The sequence below is a fragment of the Acanthochromis polyacanthus genome, chromosome 6 (assembly GCF_021347895.1).
Source record: "Acanthochromis polyacanthus isolate Apoly-LR-REF ecotype Palm Island chromosome 6, KAUST_Apoly_ChrSc, whole genome shotgun sequence".
NCBI lineage: Eukaryota > Metazoa > Chordata > Actinopteri > Pomacentridae > Acanthochromis > Acanthochromis polyacanthus.
In genome coordinates this window covers 2,668,155-2,687,948 of record NC_067118.1, presented here as the reverse complement: position 1 = coordinate 2,687,948, position 19,794 = coordinate 2,668,155, and the positions used below count along the sequence as shown (strand labels likewise).

Here is a 19,794-nt window from a genome sequence, read left to right as displayed (position 1 = left end):
GTAAAAAGATGCAAAACAAAGACATCAAAAGACAAAATGTTGCAAAAAATGACATTAAAAAGATAAAAAAAAAATACAAAAATTACTGATAATGCAGAGGCATTTCCATTAAGGTTAACCCTCTGAACAGTTTGTATCTCATTTTTCTTCACTGTGGCTCATTTTAAAGTCCTGCAGCTCGGTGGAACCAGGAGAGAGAACTCAGATGTCTTCTGGCAGTACTGTATTTGTCGTCTCCCTTTGGTAATTTTGTCTTTCTGTCCTTTGTGTGGTTTTACTGACAGGACTTCACTCTGTTTGCTGTAGATGGAAACATTCTGGTCTCTTACCGGTCCTTGATGTCGTCGAGAGGAACGTATGTTAGTTTATAACAATCAATCCTCTTTAAAAAGTCGGCCACAGCTTCCTCTTTGTCGCAGTTGACGTAGTCCGGACTGCTCAGCTTCACCTGCTGCTCACAAAGAAAACAAGGAGTTAAACCATCTTAAACCTGGACAGAAACAAAGAAAACGAGGAGTCAAACCATCTAAAACTGGACAGAAACAAAGAAAACGAGGAGTCAAACCATCTAAACCTGGACAGAAAAAGAAAACGAGGAGTCAAACCATCTAAACCTGGACAGAAAAAGAAAACGAGGAGTCAAACCATCTAAACCTGGACAGAAACAAAGAAAACGAGGAGTCAAACCATCTAAACCTGGACAAAAACAAAGAAAACAAGGAGTTAAACCATCTAAACCTGGACAGAAACAAAGAAAACGAGGAGTCAAACCATCTAAACCTGGACAGAAACAAAGAAAACGAGGAGTCAAACCATCTAAACCTGGACAGAAACAAAGAAAACGAGGAGTCAAACCATCTAAACCTGGACAGAAACAAAGAAAACGAGGAGTCAAACCATCTAAACCTGGACAGAAACAAAGAAAACGAGGAGTCAAACCATCTAAACCTGGACAGAAACAAAGAAAACGAGGAGTCAAACCATCTAAACCTGGACAGAAACAAAGAAAACGAGGAGTCAAACCATCTAAACCTGGACAAAAACAAAGAAAACGAGGAGCTAAACCATCTAAACCTGGACAAAAACAAAGAAAACGAGGAGTCAAACCATCTAAACCTGGACAAAAACAAAGAAAACGAGGAGCTAAACCATCTAAACCTGGACAAAAACAAAGAAAACGAGGAGTCAAACCATCTAAACCTGGACAAAAACAAAGAAAACGAGGAGTCAAACCATCTAAACCTGGACAGAAACAAAGAAAACGAGGAGTCAAACCATCTAAACCTGCTGAACAGATGTTTGGAACAGCTGGAACGGACTGAAGCCAAGTGACAACAGGACAAACAGGGAAGTGAAACCCAGCAGGAAAACTGTTGTCCATATGTTCATCCTGACAGCCGGTCATGTGACCTGGCAGTGAGCGCGCTCAGTGCAGCCGGTCTGTTCCCTTCCTGCAGTGATCCAATTCATCACAGTCCACTTACTTTGATGTTCTCGGCGATGATCTCTGGATCGTCACAGATCGACTCCACGAAAAACACCTGAAACAGAAAGAGAAGCTGCAGCAGTTTTTGTTTTTACCGCTTTAATGGAGCTGAAGAGAAATAAAACAACGACCAACCTTGTAGCCGTTCTCTTTGGCGAAGCTCAGAATGACGTCTCTGCGCTCTGGAGTGGTGTTGGTGGCATCGAAAACCTGAAAGAGATGAAACAGCAGATTATTCCTGCAACAATCATGAATGCACAGCGACAAAGTGATTTTAGGACTGAAAAAGGTTCACCCTAATCACCACAATAAGATGACTAACACCGACAAAAAGATGCTAAATACCAACAAAAAGATGCTAAATACCAACAAAAAGATGCTAAATACCAACAAAAAGACGCAATGTTACCATAAAACAATCCAGAAAAAGATGCTTAACATCCACAGTAAGATGCTAAATAACCACAAAAAGATCCTTCATACCAACAAAAAGATGCAAAATCACCACAAAAAGACACTTAAAACCAACAAAAAAAATGAAAAGCCACTTGAAAGAAACAAAATCTTCACAAAAAGACCCAAAAGTCTCCCCAAAAAATTCTTAACCACAAAAAGATGCTCAATACCAGGAAAATTATGAACTCCCACCAAAAGATGCTAAATCACTACAAAAACATCCTTAATGTCAAGAAAAACATGCAAAAGATGCTTAACACCAATAAATAGACAAAGCCACCAGAAAAATATCCAAAATGTCCACAAAAACATCTCCAGCTCTTTACAAAACAATCTATTTTCCTCTAAACAGGATGATGATTAATTAAACAACCAAAGATGCGCAGGAACACCATGAAAACATGTTAAAATCAACACAAAATGATGCTCAATAATACCAAGAAAAAGATGTGAAATCACAAAGCCATGCATTGCTGCAGTGTACGGGACTGTTTTTGTCCTGACACTCATACCAGCTGCTCTAAACATCAGTTCTGAGGTCAGATCTTAACTCACCACCACCTGGCCCATCTCCATGGTGAAGTAGTTGCAGACATCCTTGAGGGCAGCGACGGCACAGGCCCTGACCACAAATAGAAACAGCATCAATTATTCAGCCGGGATTCACTTCCACACCAGCACTGATCTGAGCTCGTGATGTTCCTACTTTCTGATCTTCATGGCCTCCTCATTGTCGGGTCGGAAGAACTCGAAGCTGTTGTAGGATCGAGTCGCATCTCGACGGTACTGTCCGACGTTAAACACTGGAAAAAGACAGGACAAGGTTACAGATGTTGTAATGTCTCCACTGTTAGTTGTCAGAGCTGCAAAATGGTCTGATTGCACCTCATTATCTGACATATCCTGGATTATTCCTTAAGTCCTGCACCTCTACAGCCATGATATACACTGAGGTCTCACCAGTCTTTAGATGTTTGACTTGACACCAGTACAAAATGACTCAGAAATTGCATAAATTCACTAAAAATTTGTCCATAATGACTTGAAACCTGTCCACAATTATGTAAAATGTCAAAATTTGAAGTAATGTAGAATTATTGTCCCTCGAAAATGGAAAAAAAGAGCAATATTTTCAATCCAGGCTGGTATAGTGTCCCCAGAAAGTCCCCGTGTTAAACTGCAAGATGACTCAGTATTTGTGCAAAATGACTCATACATGTTCTAAAATAAGTAAAACCTTCCAAAATCCCCTCAAAATTTTAACCAAATGACTTGAAGCTGACTCCATATGTCTCCATAAAGTTCCTGTAAGTATACGTCTATGGATGGATCCATATTTCTACTAAAACATAGTGTTTGGTCGACATTTCACCAACTTTTGAGGCTCTAACATCAGTTTTTTGGGTGACTTTGACAAGACAATGTTCCAGATTCTAGATATTTGGACTTGGAAACATGTCCAAAATTACTCCAAATTGTCCAAAATTAACTAAATCTTGTCAGAAATGTCTAAAAATGTGTCCAAAACAATAAAAATCTAAATCACTCAAAATGAGTATAAAGTTACAGAAAACCATCAAAAACAAGATAAGAACCATCTAAATTGACTCAAATTTTGTCCAAAAAAACAACAAAAAACAAAACAAAACAGCATTTCATCTACCTTGAAGGCCTCTGAAGTTGGTCAGACATCAGTAGAATCTGATGTGTTAAAGTTTGACCAGACAAGGTTCCAGTTTTTAGAGGTTTAGACGAAATGTTGACGTGAACTCATTGGTAGGAACCAGGTCTAGGCGTTCGTGTTCACAGAGGTCTAGGCGTTCGTGTTCACAGAGGTCTAGGCGTTCGTGTTCACAGAGGTCTAGGCGTTCGTGTTCACAGAGGTCTAGGCGTTCGTGTTCACAGAGGTCTAGGCGTTCGTGTTCACAGAGGTCTAGGCGTTCGTGTTCACAGAGGTCTAGGCGCTCGTGTTCACAGAGGTCTAGGCGCTCGTGTTCACAGAGGTCTAGGCGTTCGTGTTCACAGAGGTCTAGGCGTTCGTGTTCACAGAGGTCTAGGCGTTCGTGTTCACAGAGGTCTAGTTGTTGGTTACTCCTCCATCTTTAAGTCTAACATATGAGGCTGATGTAAAGGATGTTTCCACACAGATGTTGGACATTAACTTAGTGTTCTAAATCTGAGCCGGATCAACATACTTCCCGAGTTCTGTCTGGTGTGGGTGTCAGCGGGTACCTTTGGTGGTGACGCCGATCCAGTTCAGGTATCTGGTGAGCTTCTTGGAGATGTAAGTCTTCCCTCGAGCCGGCAGTCCGACCATCACGATCATGGTCGGGGAGTTGGTGAACTGAGGGACGGACGCTGAAACACAACAGACAGACTGTTAGAACCAAAGCTGCAGGTGTTTACTGGGAGGAATCACTGCAGCTAGTTAGCTTAGCACAAAGACTGGAAACATCTGGAGGACAAAGGAGACTGAAGCTACCAAATTAATTCAGACTTTTATTGTGCAAAAAGACAAACATGACATGAATCCAACAGATACAGTCGATGTAAACCTGGACGATTGGTAGAACAAGGTTTCAGATCTACTGGACCATAAATCCAACGGTTGGAGCTGCTAAAAGGGTTACAGCGCCTGAAAACTGGATTTCTGGATAATTTTCAGGTCAAACTAGCAAAAACCTCAGATTCTACTGATGTTAGAGCTTCAAAAGTTGGTGAAATATCAACCAAAGACTGTATTTTAGCAGAAATATGGATCCATCCATAGATATACACTGACAGGAACTTCATGGAGACACTATACTCGTCCGTTTCAAGTCATTTTGTTCAAATTTTGAGGTGATTTTGTACTAATTTTAGAACACCTTAGAATGCCTTCTGGACAAATATTGAGTCATCCTGCACATTTTAACACTTTTAGGGATTTTCTGGGAACACTATACCACCGTTTGAAAGTTTTGAACTTTCTTCCATTTTCAAGGCAAATAATCACTCATGGGTAACATTTAGGACAATTCCTTAATAATTTTACAATGTTTAAAGCTATTTTTGACTAATATTGAGTCAATTTGCACCTTTTTTAAGTAAATTTCTCATCAAGCTTTCCACACATTAGACTCTACTGATGTTAGAGCTTCAGAAGTTGGTGAAATGTCGACCAAAGACTGGATTTTAGTAGAAACATGGATCCATCCACAGATGTACACTTACAGGAACTTTATGGAGACAACGTCAGTCTGGATTAAAGATTTTACACTTTTTTCCCCCCATTTTAAATTGAAGAAAATTTGTCATTTTTGTAATATTTTGAACAATCTTTATCTTGGTTTAGACACATCTCTGGTAAATTTGGGTGATATAAAGTCATTTAGGCACATTTTGAAGAGTTTACAACAGGTTTGATTCCAGTTTGCGTCTCTTCGTCAGGTACAGTTGCTGAACAACTCTTGCTTATGCTGCACTGCATTGATAAAATGGTCGTTCGGCTCCTCTAAATGAGTATTTTCCTAAATAATCTGAATATTTACTCTAACTTTCTTCTTCCTCCAGTCTTGCTGCTTTTTTATCTGCAGCAGAAAACAATCAAACCTCTGATCCTGGACCAGAAGTCCACGTGTCCTCAGAGTGTCCTGCAGGGTGAATGTCCTGCAGATCTGAGACCAGGACAGAAATAAACTAAACTCACAACAACTCCGGGTCATCCAGGGTCTCTGTTGGTAGGATTTATCTCTGTGCTCATTTTACACGTTTTCAGCTTTTAGAGTCTCTTTGAGGTCAGCTGGTGTCCATTTGGAGTCGTTTCAGGTTGTAATTTGTGTCTAAAGTCATACTCTGTCTCTTTGTGGCCCACTTTGTATCTTTAAAGTAATTTTGTTCCTTTTAGCGATCATTTTCATCTGTGTTTAGTGTATCTTTGTAGTTGTTTTGCATTACTTTTGGTCATTTTGAGTCCATTTGTGGTCCTATTGAATTTCTGTTGTCGTTTTTTGTCTCTTTAGAATAATTTTTTGTCTCCTTACATCTGCCTGTAGTGCTTGCTGTTCTCCCACATCTCTCTGTGTTGTTTCTTCTATATATACTTTTCAGACATTTTTGGTCTCTGGAGGTCATTTTCCATCTGTTGGCAGCTTTTATGCGTCTCTTGTGGTCAGTTTTTGAATATCTGTGACAGTTTTTTCTCTCGCTGATGTCGTTTGGCACCTGCTTTTAGTTTTTTGTGTCCCTTTGTGGTCCTTTTTCAGCTGTTTTCAGTTTTTTTGTCTCTTTGTGGCTGATTTTGTATGTCTGTGTGGTCAATTTGGATCTCTTTGTAGTCATTTTACGTCTTTTATGGTCATTTTGCATCATTTTCTAAATCTTTTGTTTCTATAGAGTCATTTTGGATGCTTTGTTGTTGTTGTTTTATAGCCTAAAAGAAACAACAAATCCTTAAAACAGGATTTCAGAATAAGAAAGACGTGTCAGAGTGATAATTTGAGCAGACTGTGTTGCGTCTCTCTTTCCTGAGTTCTTGTAAATCTCTTCTTTCTGTCCTCACATCAAGCTGCAGGTGAACGTCCTGCAGATCTCCGACCTCAGCTACAGCTCTGCTCAACGGCGCTGCTCCGACACAAAAATGCTTCCCGCCTGGTGTGAGGCGCAGGTTTGAACACGTTAAGAGCACGTTAAAGAACACGGAGGCGCCTCTACTCACAGCCTCGGCGCTGGCTCAGCCGGCTCTTCCTCCAGGGAACCCAGGTCTTCTCCAGAGGGGTCTGCAGCAGCGCTCCTTTGGTGGTCTGCATGGCTCCAGGTGAGTCTGACGCACACCTGAGCTGGCCGGGTAACGAAGAACAGCTGTGCAGGTAGCGGCCGTTTACCTTCCACCCACGCTGCCGGAGGGGGCGGAGCCTCAACGCACCGCCAGTCAGCTCACCCGGAGGACGGCAGGCGGCGGCTCTGATTGGTCGCTCGGACCCGTCAGTCACGCTGCCAGCTCACCGACCAATCACGACTCAGGAAACACTGCCCGGCATCGGAGGGAGGCGGAGCCAAGCGGTGAGGTGACGCCCAGTTAAATGACTGCTTGTTACAAAACCATCAGTAGGTCAGCTGTTGATCTGTAAACCAATCAGCTGTGGATCTTTAAACCAATCAGCTGTTGCTCTTTAAACCAATCAGCTGTGGATCTGTAAACCAATCAGCTGTGGATCTTTAAACCAATCAGCTGTTGATCTGTAAACCAATCAGCTGTTGCTCTTTAAACCAATCAGCTGTGGATCTGTAAACCAATCAGCTGTGGATCTGTAAACCAATCAGCTGTTGATCTGTAAACCAATCAGCTGTTGCTCTTTAAACCAATCAGCTGTGGATCTGTAAACCAATCAGCTGTTGATCTGTAAACCAATCAGCTGTTGATCTTTAAACCAATCAGCTGTGGATCTGTAAACCAATCAGCTGTGGATCTTTAAACCAATCAGCTGTTGCTCTTTAAACCAATCAGCTGTTGCTCTTTAAATTAATTAGCTGATCAGTCCTTGTGGTAAATAATGAAAATTGGCCAATATTACTAAAAAAATGAGTTAAGGATTCTTCCAAATTGACTCAATCTTTGTCCAAAATTATTAGAAATGTGTTTAAATGGTCAAAATCCGATGATAATGAATAATCAGGTGCCAGGGTTTAGATATTTTGACTTGAAATGTGTCCAGAAGTCCTCCAAACTGGTCGAAATTATGCAAAAATAATTCAAAATTATGTGACAACTGTCCAAAATGAATCTTTAAGTCAGTCACCTGGAGCAGATTTAAATAATCAACTGCTTTAATGTGTTTTATTACTGTTTCTGACATCTTAATACATATTTATCCAGATTTTCAGTCCTTTCTGGATGTTTTTCAGTCTCAGCGTGTCAGCAGCTTGTTACTGTTTCTCATTTACACTCCTATAGACAGTTTTAGGCGTTTCATTCACATTTTACTCTTATTTTTTGACATGTATGAGGGTAGAAACTGAAAATAGTCCAAAATTACTCAATAAAATAAGATAAAGATTCTTCCAAATTGACTCAAACTTTCTCCAAAATGATTTGAAATCAATTAAAAATGCGTCAAAATGGTCAAAAGCAGACAATAATGAGTAATCAGGTTCCAGTTTTTAGACATTTTGGAATCAAATCTGTTGAAAAATGGCTCAGAATCACTCAATTTTACTAAAGATACGTCTAAACCAAGACAAAGAGTGTTCAAAATGACTCAAAATGTGCAAAATATTCAATCCAGGTTGGTATAGTGTCTCCATGAAGTTGAAATTTGTCTCATTTTAGTACAAAATGGTGCAGAATGACTCAAAATTTGTCAAAAATAATTTTTAAAATTACCGTAATTTCCGAACTATTGAGCGCACCTGAATATAAGCCGCACCCACTAAATTTAAAAAGAAAAAAGTTTTGTACATGTATAAGCCGCACCTGACGATAAGCCACAGGTGTCCACGTTGTAACATGAGATATTTACACTGAAAGATTTTATTTAACTTGTAATTAAATACATACTTTCTTCCCGAACAGTGCCTGTAACACAGCAGTGAAACACATGGAGTCAGTCCACGCACGCTGCCAACTCTAACGCTAGCTTAGCGCGCTAGCGCTAAAACTAATCTTTAAGTTTTTTTTATTGTATTGTATATGATCGTTATGCATTTCGCTCTGCCTCCATTTCCACACTCGTCTGCAACACACACACACAGCTGCAGCGCTCCTCCTCACACACACACACACACACAGACACACACAGACACACACACACACATGTTAGTTTTCTATACCGGTGGGGACTTACCATTGACTCCCATTCATATCTAACTCCTAACCCTTACCCTAACCCTAACCTTAACCATCACCAAATCAATGCCTAACCCTAAACAAACGTTTTTGCACTTTTACATTTTTTATTAACAACAATATGGCCAAGAAAACGGTGTTGCCACCCGTGGGGACCTCATTTTAGGTCCACACCGTAAGACAAGTCCCCACCTTTATAGCAAATAGTCAGGTCAAAGTCCCCACTGGAATAGCAGAAACAAGTACACACACACACACACACACACACACACACACACACACACACACACACACACACACACACACACACACAGTAACCTGCCTCGGTTAAAGGAGAGCAGGCTTGGCCTGCAACAGCTGCATCATACGCATGTCTTCATGTTTTCCATGATGAGGATGTGTGCATGAAGCACAGAATGACTGATCTGAAGAATTTAGTGTGTGTTAGATTTAATTCAAACAGTGTCAATGGTCCACTGTGACCTGTTTGGTAATTTTATTGGTCTGATGTGACCAGGCTAAACTTAATGATGGCATGAAGCTCGCACGTAAAAATCTATACATTAGCCGCATCGTTGTATGAGCCGCAGGGTCCAACGCGTGAGAAAAAAGTAGCGGCTTATAGTCCGGAAATTACGGTAGTACATAACTGTCCTAAACATGAATAATGAATAATTATTTGCCTTGCAAATGGAGAAAAAAGTGTCAGAATTTGAAACAACGGTAGTATAGTGTCCCCAGAAAGTCCCTGTTAGTGTTAAACTGCAAGAGGACTCAATATTCGTCCAAAAGGACTCAGACGTGTTCTAAAGTTAGTCAAAACTTTTCAATATCACCTCAAAATTTAAACAAAATGGCTTGAACAGACTGCACTTTAAAAAGTAATTCTGTGGACCTTTTGTCATAACTTAAATAAATATATTGTTGTGACATAAAAAATCAAGTTCTGTAATCCAGTTAGACTTTTTACTTGTAAATGTTATTTTTTTGAGCTCGGATTGACATAGAATAATGCCTTTTGATTCAATACACTACCATCACCTTGTCAGAGCTTAAAATTTCAGTTCATCATGAAACAGTTGATTTTAAGTTCTGCTAATGTAAAAAATTATTTGATGACGTGTAAACGGCCCACACTCTCTCTTTACCGCATGCGCGAGCGACCATGTTTAAGGCCAGAGTGAGCACATGGTGAGCAGCCGAGGGACAGCCGAAGCTCAATGAAGCATTTTGGTGAACCGTAAGTAATTTTATGCTTATTTGCATTCGCTCAGGATTCTGTTGATGATAGCCTACTGTAACTGAATATCGAAATCTGGAAGTCCTTACTTTTAAATGCGTGCAGTGTTGGCAGTCTGTGTGCCGAGGTAAAGTTAGCTAGGTGATGCCTGTACTGACTTCAATGCGGGAGGAATTGGTTAATTCGGCATACTGTAGATATATACAAACACTAGATGTCTCAAGACGGAGTCGGCGGCGTCGTCACTTGGCGGCCATCTTAGGACAGGGGACTGCTCTGGCGCACTGTACTGTAGTCAATGGTAAGGTGGACGATTTCCTCACTTTAACACTCATAACTCGCTCAATTCTTGATTGATTTACAAACGGTTTTAGTTTATTACAAACCTTATTAACGTGGCTATGATTCAGGCTCAATTCCGAAATCGTAGCTTTTCGTTTTGAAAAATGCGGCATAGTTGTGTGTCTTTTCTGCCTGGCTACTCACATTGAAGATGGTGTTACTCACAACTGATTTTCAATTATTATGTTTTCCTGAGACCAACGTTTTTTGAGAACCTAATCTTTAAGCGAAAATTACATTCTTTGTGGTTTGTGGTTGTATTTATTTGCTTGATAAGAGACTTTGTTGAGGACCTGTTAGACTTATTGTTTGTATACATCTATGCCTGGATTAGTTAGCCTGCAGCCGAAATGCATTGTGGGTAATGTAGGCAGCCAGGTTCATGAAAAGAAAAGACATCATCTCTTTTTGTTGTGCATTGATTTTGGTTGAGCTTTGTTTTTATCTGTGCATTAGAAAAGCTGATAGTAATAAAAAAGTGCAATGCTAAATAATAAAATTACATTTACATCCATTTATGCTGAAAAAAGCTGATATCTGTGTTCATTATTATATGAATTCAATGGTTTTTAATTATTCTTATGTAAGCAGTAAAACAAGTACATCTCTGACGTTTATAACAAACCAAGCTGTTCTAAAAATCGGTTGAAAATTGAGCAATCTACAGTGATTTTAAAATCATGCTCCATTGACTTTAATGTTTATGAGTGATCGAACAGCCCTGTCCCAAGATGGCCGCCATGTGGCGACGTCACTCCCCATAGGCTGACAGCGCTTCATGGAGCCATCTGGTGTTTGTATATATCTATGAATTTCGGGCATTTGACTAGTAAAACCGGCGCACAAATAGGTTGTGTGTTGGCGAGTTGTATTTATTATTGTCGTCTTATCTGAATCACAGTCTAATTCTGGTTACCAGCCGTCCCTTATAAATACCGAATTGTCCCGCATTTGAAACTAAAATACGCGGTCGGTATTTGAATCCATAAGGAGGTGACGGCCTGTGAGAAGCTCACCTGCTTGGGATTCAGTGGTAAATGTTTTTTCCTGTGGATTAAATTAAATGTATCAATGGATTAATATTGATACAATTTTTATGAAATGGACAGCTACATTTATATTTACAAATGTATTGATAACAGCGATGTAACCGCTCATTCAGGCTGTCGTCTGACCAGGACGACAGGCACACATATTACGCGCCTACGGAGACAGAGCACATTATGACGACCCTCTGGGCTCCCAAAATATGAGAAAAGTTAAACAGGGCTATGATAAAACCGACAGAGAGGGACGGGGGAGCTAAAGGAGTTCATTATGATTCATAAACGAACCAGCAGACACTCGCGGTGCGCTCCGTAACGGCACAGCCATGCGTCCTAACGCACACACACCTTCAGGTCTGTGGACAGGTCTGACTGTCCATGACTACACAGATAAGTGTTTCCCTTAAGTTTTATGGAAGAAAAGAATCAAACACTAGTCATTTAAATTGCTATAAGCCCACTACTGCTTTGTTTATATTGATTTAGGGGAGACCGGGGATGCTTGTAACACTTGATGAGTTCTAATACCACAGTTTTCTCCTGTCAGTATAAAATGGGAGACACATGATTTCATTTACTCCTCCCATGATCATACACAGGCACTGACAAGGCTGTAAACAGTTGTGTGTAAAACTCTGATCCTAACACCTTTTAATTTCTTCTTCAAGGATGTGGAGGAGCTCGATGCAGACCCTGCCATGCAAGTGATGAAGATTGCATCATCGGTGATGGGTGTGCAACCATCATTGTTGAGGGAAACGAGATCCTGCAGGGGATTGATGTTGCCACATCCTGTGCCTTGTTGATGGAGCAATCTTTGTCAGGAGAACGCAGCCTACAACTTCTGCTGTTTGCACTTTAAATGATTTAGTGCTGCTGTTAAGGATTTAGTGTTATTCATAATTTTAATAAATGGTTCTTATTAATTTGAATATTTCTGTCTGAATTTTTGTTCATTTTGAACACCAGGAGAGAGTTTCTTAGCTGCTGACATAACCTTAATATAGGACAGGACTTAACTTCACTCTTGCAGAGATCAGCTAATTAAGTTCTTGTTACTAAGAAATTGTTTAATTGTGGCCAGAAAGCTTCTTCACCTTACTTAAAAAAATATGTTTGGATCAACTTAAAAAGTTGCATTCATGTTGACCATTATGAAGTTCATGTTACTTAGAAATTTGTTTAATTGTGGCCAGAAAGCTTCTTCACCTTACTTAAAAATTATGTTGGATCAACTTAAAAACTTGCATTCAAGTTGACAATTATTAAGTTCTTGTTACTCAGAAATGCATTTTGTTCGGACTAAAAGGTAATTCAACATACTCAAAACATTGCTTTGACTTAATGTAATTCCTGCCAGCTATTGGCTCAACTTAAAAATTCGAGTGGAAACGTTAACATAAGTTTTTATGTTTGACCCAGTGTTTTATTTATTAGAGTGTGGTATTGTGTCTCCATAAGGTTCCTGTAAGTGTATTTAAATGGATGGATCCATATTTCTACTAAAACACAGTCTTTTGGTCAACACTTCTCAAACTTTTGAGGCTCTAACATCAGTAGAATCTGATGTGTTAAAGTTTGACCAGACAAAGTTCCAGTTTTTACAAATTTTGACTTTAAATTTGTCCCAAATTATTGAAAAAATGTCAATAATGACCTGAAAGTTGTCCAAATGACAGAAAATTAATTATTATTTGTGCTTTGAAAACCAGGAAAAGTGCAATAATATTCCCTAGGGGACGCTGTAGAGTGTCCATGAAGCTCCTGGAAGAGTTTCTGTCTGGATGATCCATGTTTCTACTAAAATACAGACGAGAGAGTCAAACTAAAAGATATAAATGATTCAAAATTATTAATATTTTTGATAGTTATTTTACAAATTCTCCAGTTTTGTTAAACTGCAGATAATATCTAATAAAATGACAGAAAAAGTGTTAATTCACAGCAACTGTAAAAAAGATATTGACTGTAAAAAATAGAAAAATCTAATTTAAAAAACAGATCAAAACTGTAAATAATGTCCACATCAAAACTCTGTATTTTTAAAAATATTAATTGAATCTTTTATATGTTTTGGCCCCAAAAGTATTGTTTTACTGTGTTTAAAAAAAAATAAAAAAATGTGTTCTTTAGATTGTTGTTCATCTATATATATGCAAATGATATAAATGGTAGAAAATTAATAATTATTTTACACATTTTGCAGTTTTGTTAAATTACACATAATATCTAGAAAAAACACAGAAGAAGTCAGAAAAACTGTAAATAATGTTCACATCAAAACTCTATATTGTGGCAAATATTAATAAGGTTTTTTTTTAGAATATCTGTCCATAAATAAGACCATTTTACTGAATCTAAATCAGCTAAAATATCAATTTAAAGATATTTGAGTTTATTTTCATCATTCTTGCAGTTTTTGAACGTTACAGCATCTGGCTGTTTTTAACAAGTTTGTTCCTCCAGATTTTCAGTTTTACTCTCATTATTGTTGTTGTTATGATTAATATTGTTGTTGTGTTGTTGTTGTTTTCAGTTTAAAGGAGCCTCCAGCTGATCTCACACCTGTCTATGAACCACAGCAGCTGTTCGGTCACGTGTTCTCCGGTAACCGGCCTCCTCCGGTGTTTCTGTGATCGTGCTGTAAAGGTAAATCTGCTCTGACAGAAGCTCACCTGTGCTCTCACATCGCACGCGCCGCCGCCGCACCGGAGCGCCTTTCCTCGCATGGAGTCCATGAAGGTTCAACCGGACGAGGAGCCACGTGGGGAGATTCTGGTCCCACTGCGACCCCACTCTGCTTCTAGTACCCACCTCCCACCCTTCTTACCCCTCCTTCCACCTCTATTACCCCTCCCCCGGCCTCTGCTACCCCTCTCTTTCTCTCTGCCGCCTCTGACCGCAGCAGCGTCCGCGTCCTCGCCGCGCCGCGCTGCCGCAGAGGGGACCGGTGTTCCGGTTCCGCGGCTCCAGAACCTCACCGGCTGCGACCGAAACCGGCACGGGAAGGTCACAACCGGAGCGGGAGCGTGTGTGTGCGCGTGTGTGCCCGGTGCACAGAATGAGTGCGTGAGCGCGCCGTGAGCCCATCATCGATCCAGTCATGCTGAGCGCGCGACCCGCTCATTTAATCAATGAATCAGCGATCGACAGCGTGCGTCACGGGGTCGCGCACGCGCACACATTCTCCTCTTTCTCTCTCTTGCACACAACGCACGCGCACACATGAATGGAGTGAATGAAGCCGCGTGGAGGAGAAACAGTCCTATTACGTAACCAGCTGCTGCTTCCACATCCGGTGGTGCACGGCCGTCAGCTGTGCGTGTGCATGTCTATCTTATATGTTGTTGTGTGTGCGTGTTGTTGTTGTCACTCACCGTGCGGCCGCTGAAACCGGAGCCTTCCGCCGCCCCTGTGGTTCCCGTCCGCTTTGCGTAACCGCCGCTCCGTTCATTTCTCCTTCTATTCCTGGCGTGGGTCCGCGCGGTGTCCGTGTGTGATACGTGTGTTATATATGTGTGTGTGTCTGTTGTGTGTGGAGCATGCACAGAGTGTGGTGTCTCGTCTCGGTGGCTGGAGAAAATTCGCTTTCTTCCTCCTCCGCGAGCCGCCGCCGGTTAGTTCAGAGTGGTCTGCTGACTGGTCACACTCACACTCTAAAGCACACACACACACACACACACACACACACACACTGTAAAACACACACACACACACTAAAACACACACACACACACACTAAAACACACACACACACACACACACACTGTAAACACACACACTAAAACACACACACACACTGTAAACGCAACACACTGTAAACACTAAGCAGTCTTCAGGTTGTTTCCTTCATCCTGATGCTCTGCTGCTTCCTCACACTGTAAAAATGACAACCCTAAAACACAACAGTTTCCATCAGTAGTTTTTTATTCTAATCAATCAATAAATCAATAATTCTGCTTGTAAAAACACAGTGAGTTAAAATTAATAGTTTTTCCACAACTATTAAACATATTTTGAATTATTAATGATCAGCAGCAGGAACATAAATGTTTAGGATAAAATTCTTAAAATTAAGTTGGTCCAACTAGTTTTATTGACGTCATTTAAACTGAATTTTTGTGTGTTTTGAACTGTATTAATCTATTTCCATAGAAGTGACTACACTACAAGAGGTGTACTTTGATCTGTATAGCAGAGCTTTTGTTGCATGTCTTTAAATGGTAGGAATGGGTTCTTGGTTTATTTTCAGATTTTATTTATTTGCTGCCCTGAGGAGTTCTTTCCTCCTGTAGATGAGAAAACATTAACTTCAACTCTCCTCCCGACTCCAGTCGACTCCCGATGAGCCTCCAGATAAAAACCTCCTTAACATCACAATCAGACCATTCAGAGGCAAATAAACCTCAAGTTAGATGTTAAACTGGTGGAGCAGGTTTTAAACCTGATCAGTCTGCTGCCTCACAAACAGGAATATAAATGCTCCTGAAACATGTCGGATATTCAGACGTCCTGCAGACTTACTGAAGGTGGTAAGTCTGAACATCCAGCGTGTTTAAGAAGCTATCAGACTCATTTTATTCCAGGTTCCACAGTTTGATCTCCGGTAAAATCACAGCATAATAACCTATAAATAACCGCACAAAACGACATGAAACAAAACAAGAAAACACAAAAAATTTGAAAAAAGCGACAGAAATGAAACAGACGGCAAAAATGATACAAAACATGACCACGAAAACAAGACAAAATATTACAAAAAGGAGACAGAAAACAACACAAACATGAAACAAAAGTCAGACAACAGACAAAAAAACACCAAAACAAGACAAAATATTTACAAAAAATGAACACAAAACAACAAAAATGAGACAAACGACATAAAACAAAATAAAACATTGACCAAAAATTAGACAAATAAGTTACAAAGCGACAAAAAATGACAAAAAACAACAAAACACAACAAAATAACATAAAAATGACACACAAAATGACAAAAGAACAATCTAGTATTTTACTTTATGATCCAAACAACTTGTCATGGTCTAGAAATGATTTTTAAATTTCTAGTTTTACTAATTTACAATCTGCAGTTACTGTCTTCTCTGGAATTTTTAAACTTTGAGGGCCGGATTGGACCCTCTGGAGGACCGCTTTTGGCCCACGGGCCTCATGTTGGACACCACTGGTTTATTTCTTAGTCATGCTGCCCATAAACCTGTCCCACTTTTACTGCTTGTTTATAGCGACTAGATTAGCGTGTGCTCTGTGAAGTCACCATAAAACCATCCTCTGAGGATCGCTGCTATTCTTCCAGCAGGAAAACAGGTTTTTCCTGTTAGAGAGATTAAAGTTGAACTGACGTCTTGGTTTCATGTTTGCATTTCTAAGCCAGAGAGAGAGAGAGAGAGAGAGAGAGAGAGAGAGAGAGAGAGAGAGAGAGAGAGATAGAGATAGAGATAGATAGATAGATTTTTTTAAATGAGTCATTTCATTGTTAGTTCATCAAACCAATTTTATAAAACTACCTCAACACAACTCTTTAAAACAATGTTTGCAGCTTAAAAAGTGTATTTTAATCTGTATATTAGAGATTTTTAAAGTTGTTTTGCTGTCGTGCATGTCTTCAAATGGTAGAAATGGGTTTTAAGCTACTTTTTAGAGGTATAGCAGTAAGAACTCTGTATTTGCTGAGTTTGAAGGAGTTCTTTCCTCCTGTAGATGAGAAAGCATTAACTTCAACTCTCCTCCCCGACTCCAGTCGACTCCCGATGAGCCTCCAGATAAAAACCTCCTTAACATCACAATCAGACCATTCAGAGGCAAATAAACCTCAAGTTAGATGTTAAACTGGTGGAGCAGGTTTTAAACCTGATCAGTCTGCTGCCTCACAAACAGGAATATAAATGCTCCTGAAACATGTCGGATATTCAGACGTCCTGCAGACTTACTGAAGGTGGTAAGTCTGAACATCCAACATGTTTAAGAAGCTATCAGACTCATTTAACATAACACTTGCACACAGACCACGTAGACTGTAAGGATTTCACCAGAACTTTAAACCTATTCAGTGTCACAAGGGCTTGACGTTTAAGTTCAGATTGTAATTTATTCCAAGCATCAGGTGCAGAAAACCTACATGCTTTCTTGCCCACCTCAGATCTTACTTTAGGGATGACAAACTGCAGAGCATCCATAGATCAGAGATAGTGACTTCCAGATAGATAGATGGATAGACAGACAGACAGACAGACAGACAGACAGACAGATAGACAGATAGACAGATAGACAGATAGATAGACAGATAGATAGATAGATCGTGGTTGAACTGAACTTGTAGGAGTTTGATCTAAGCTCTAACTTTCTGACTGCAGCAGGGAGGAAGGACCTGCAGTATCTCTTCTTCAGAACCAGTCTGTCTCTGAAGGACCTCCAGTGATGGTTCTGGTTCCTGCAGGCGGTGGAGGTGTCCTCCATGATGGACAACAGCTCTGTCATCGTCCTCCTGTCTCCACCTTCTCCACAGCATCCAGGGTTCAGCCCAGGACAGATCTGACTTTCTGAACCATTTATTCTCTTCCTGTCCTGCTCCAGCAGATCTCCATACAGGATGGATGATGTTCCACAGAATCATATAATGTCCTCAGAAGTTTCCTGCACCTGGAATGTCCATAGGGACAAGATGGGGCAGGAAAGCCCTGTGGGGGAGGGCAGGAGTGATGGTAGGAGGTCAAGAATGCAGTGGGGGTGGTGCAGTCAGTAGGGTGGACTGGACCAGGGGAGGGATGGCTGTAGGACTGTACTGGGGAGGCTGTAGAACTGGACAAAAATGATCCAAATAACAAAAAAGAAATCAAGAAAATGACTTCAATTCACACTGAATGTCTAATAACTGAAAAGGGCTTGAAAATATTAATTTAAATGACAAAAATGTCCAAATTGACAACAAAAAAATGTTGAAAATGACTTGAACTTACGATAAATGTCTAAAAAAAACCTGAAAAGTGTCCAAAATGACAAAAAAAAAGTTCTTAAAATATTTACAGAAATGACAAAAACTGTCCTAAATTACAAAACATGTCCAGTGATGTACAAAATGTATTCTGTAAAAAAAAAGAGAATTTCCAGACCATGACAAGTTGATTTGATCATAAAATGAAATACTATATTGTTCTTTTGTTGTTTTGTGTCTCATTTTTGGAACAAGTTGTTTTGTTTTCTGTTGTTTTTTGTCTTGTCTGAATGTTGTTGTTTTGATCATGACTAAATGTTGTGTGTCTTTGTAGACACTCTGATCTGGAAGCTGTAATGTGGAAATGATAAACTGAGGCATATTTTCACTGAAATTGCATTCATTTTTTTATTCTGAACATTTGAAGAACAGACTTTTGTACATGAAAACAAAGGAAAATGTGGAGTTTTATGGGTTAATATGCTGTAATTGAACTGGTCCAGTCCACCTGAGATCAAACTGGGCCAAATGTGGAACCTGAACTGAAATGATTTTGACTCTGCTGTAGCTGATAAATATACATATAAACAGTGGGTACGGAAAGTATTCAGACCCCTTGAAATTCTCACTCTCTGTGTCATTGCAGACATTTATCTAACATTAAATAAAACAAACCCTTCCAGACCCACATGACTCAGTAAGTGAATGGAGGTGAAACGACCTGGAACGATGTCAGGACGACACTGTGTGTCATAATGAGTTTATATTTCTTTGGAATGACTTGAAACTTGTTCAGAACGACTCAAAATTTGTCAAAAAAGTCCAGATTGATTCAAAATTTTCCCAAAATGACAATTTTTTTACAGAATAAATTTTAAAAATGGTCCAAAATGTGAAATCACACCCAACAAACTGTCTCCTTTTCTTTTCCTGGTGTGGCAGAACTATTCTCCACTAAATGACTTCATTAAGTCTAATTAAACACAGATACACACTGATGCCTGGAATACTTCTTGCTCTACTGCATTCCACCTCACCAACCCCACCTGATACCTGTTTAAAGGTTTAATTAACTGCTGAGCAGGAAGAAGAAGAATTCCTCCTCTCACAGATGAAGTTAAATCCCCAGATTAGTTCACTTTATATCTAGACTGTGTCTGACAGACAAAGGTTACTCAGACTGTATCACAAAATCAAAGTATGGTAAGAAAACACACATGGACATGTTTTTGTAACACCTCCTTGTGGCCACAGGAGGCACCGTTCAGCAACTCTACAGTCCAGCTGGACAGCGTTGGAATCTTTATTCTACAGCGGGTACAGAAAGTATTCAGACTCCTTGAAATGTTTCACTCTCTGTGTCATTGCAGCCATTTGCCAAAATCAAAAAAGTTCTTTTTATTTTTCATTAATGTACACTCAGCACCCCATCTTGACAGAAAAGAACAG

At 39.8% G+C, this 19,794-nt stretch overlaps 1 protein-coding gene and 2 long non-coding RNA genes across 3 annotated transcripts in view; 2 read left to right on the top strand and 1 right to left on the bottom strand.

Annotated features, from left to right (window-relative positions):
- LOC110967593 (6-phosphofructo-2-kinase/fructose-2,6-bisphosphatase-like) overlaps window positions 1–6,885 on the bottom strand; it is an 18,397-nt gene extending 11,512 nt beyond the window's left edge. The window contains exons 1-7 of the mRNA XM_051949516.1: window positions 6,639–6,885; window positions 4,175–4,300; window positions 2,649–2,745; window positions 2,498–2,564; window positions 1,622–1,696; window positions 1,485–1,541; window positions 330–451 (exon numbers count right to left, since the gene is read on the bottom strand). Coding sequence (XP_051805476.1) covers window positions 330–451; window positions 1,485–1,541; window positions 1,622–1,696; window positions 2,498–2,564; window positions 2,649–2,745; window positions 4,175–4,300; window positions 6,639–6,729 — 635 coding nt within the window. The 5' untranslated portion in view covers window positions 6,730–6,885. The remainder of the gene's footprint in view (window positions 1–329; window positions 452–1,484; window positions 1,542–1,621; window positions 1,697–2,497; window positions 2,565–2,648; window positions 2,746–4,174; window positions 4,301–6,638) is intronic.
- On the top strand, window positions 6,838–19,794 carry LOC110972484 (uncharacterized). The gene is made up of 3 exons (XR_002597330.2): window positions 6,838–6,982; window positions 13,930–14,042; window positions 17,768–19,794. It is a non-coding gene; the product is annotated as an uncharacterized LOC110972484 (long non-coding RNA).
- LOC127534413 (uncharacterized) lies at window positions 9,854–12,325 on the top strand. Its single transcript, XR_007942573.1, has 2 exons — window positions 9,854–10,005; window positions 12,062–12,325. It is a non-coding gene; the product is annotated as an uncharacterized LOC127534413 (long non-coding RNA).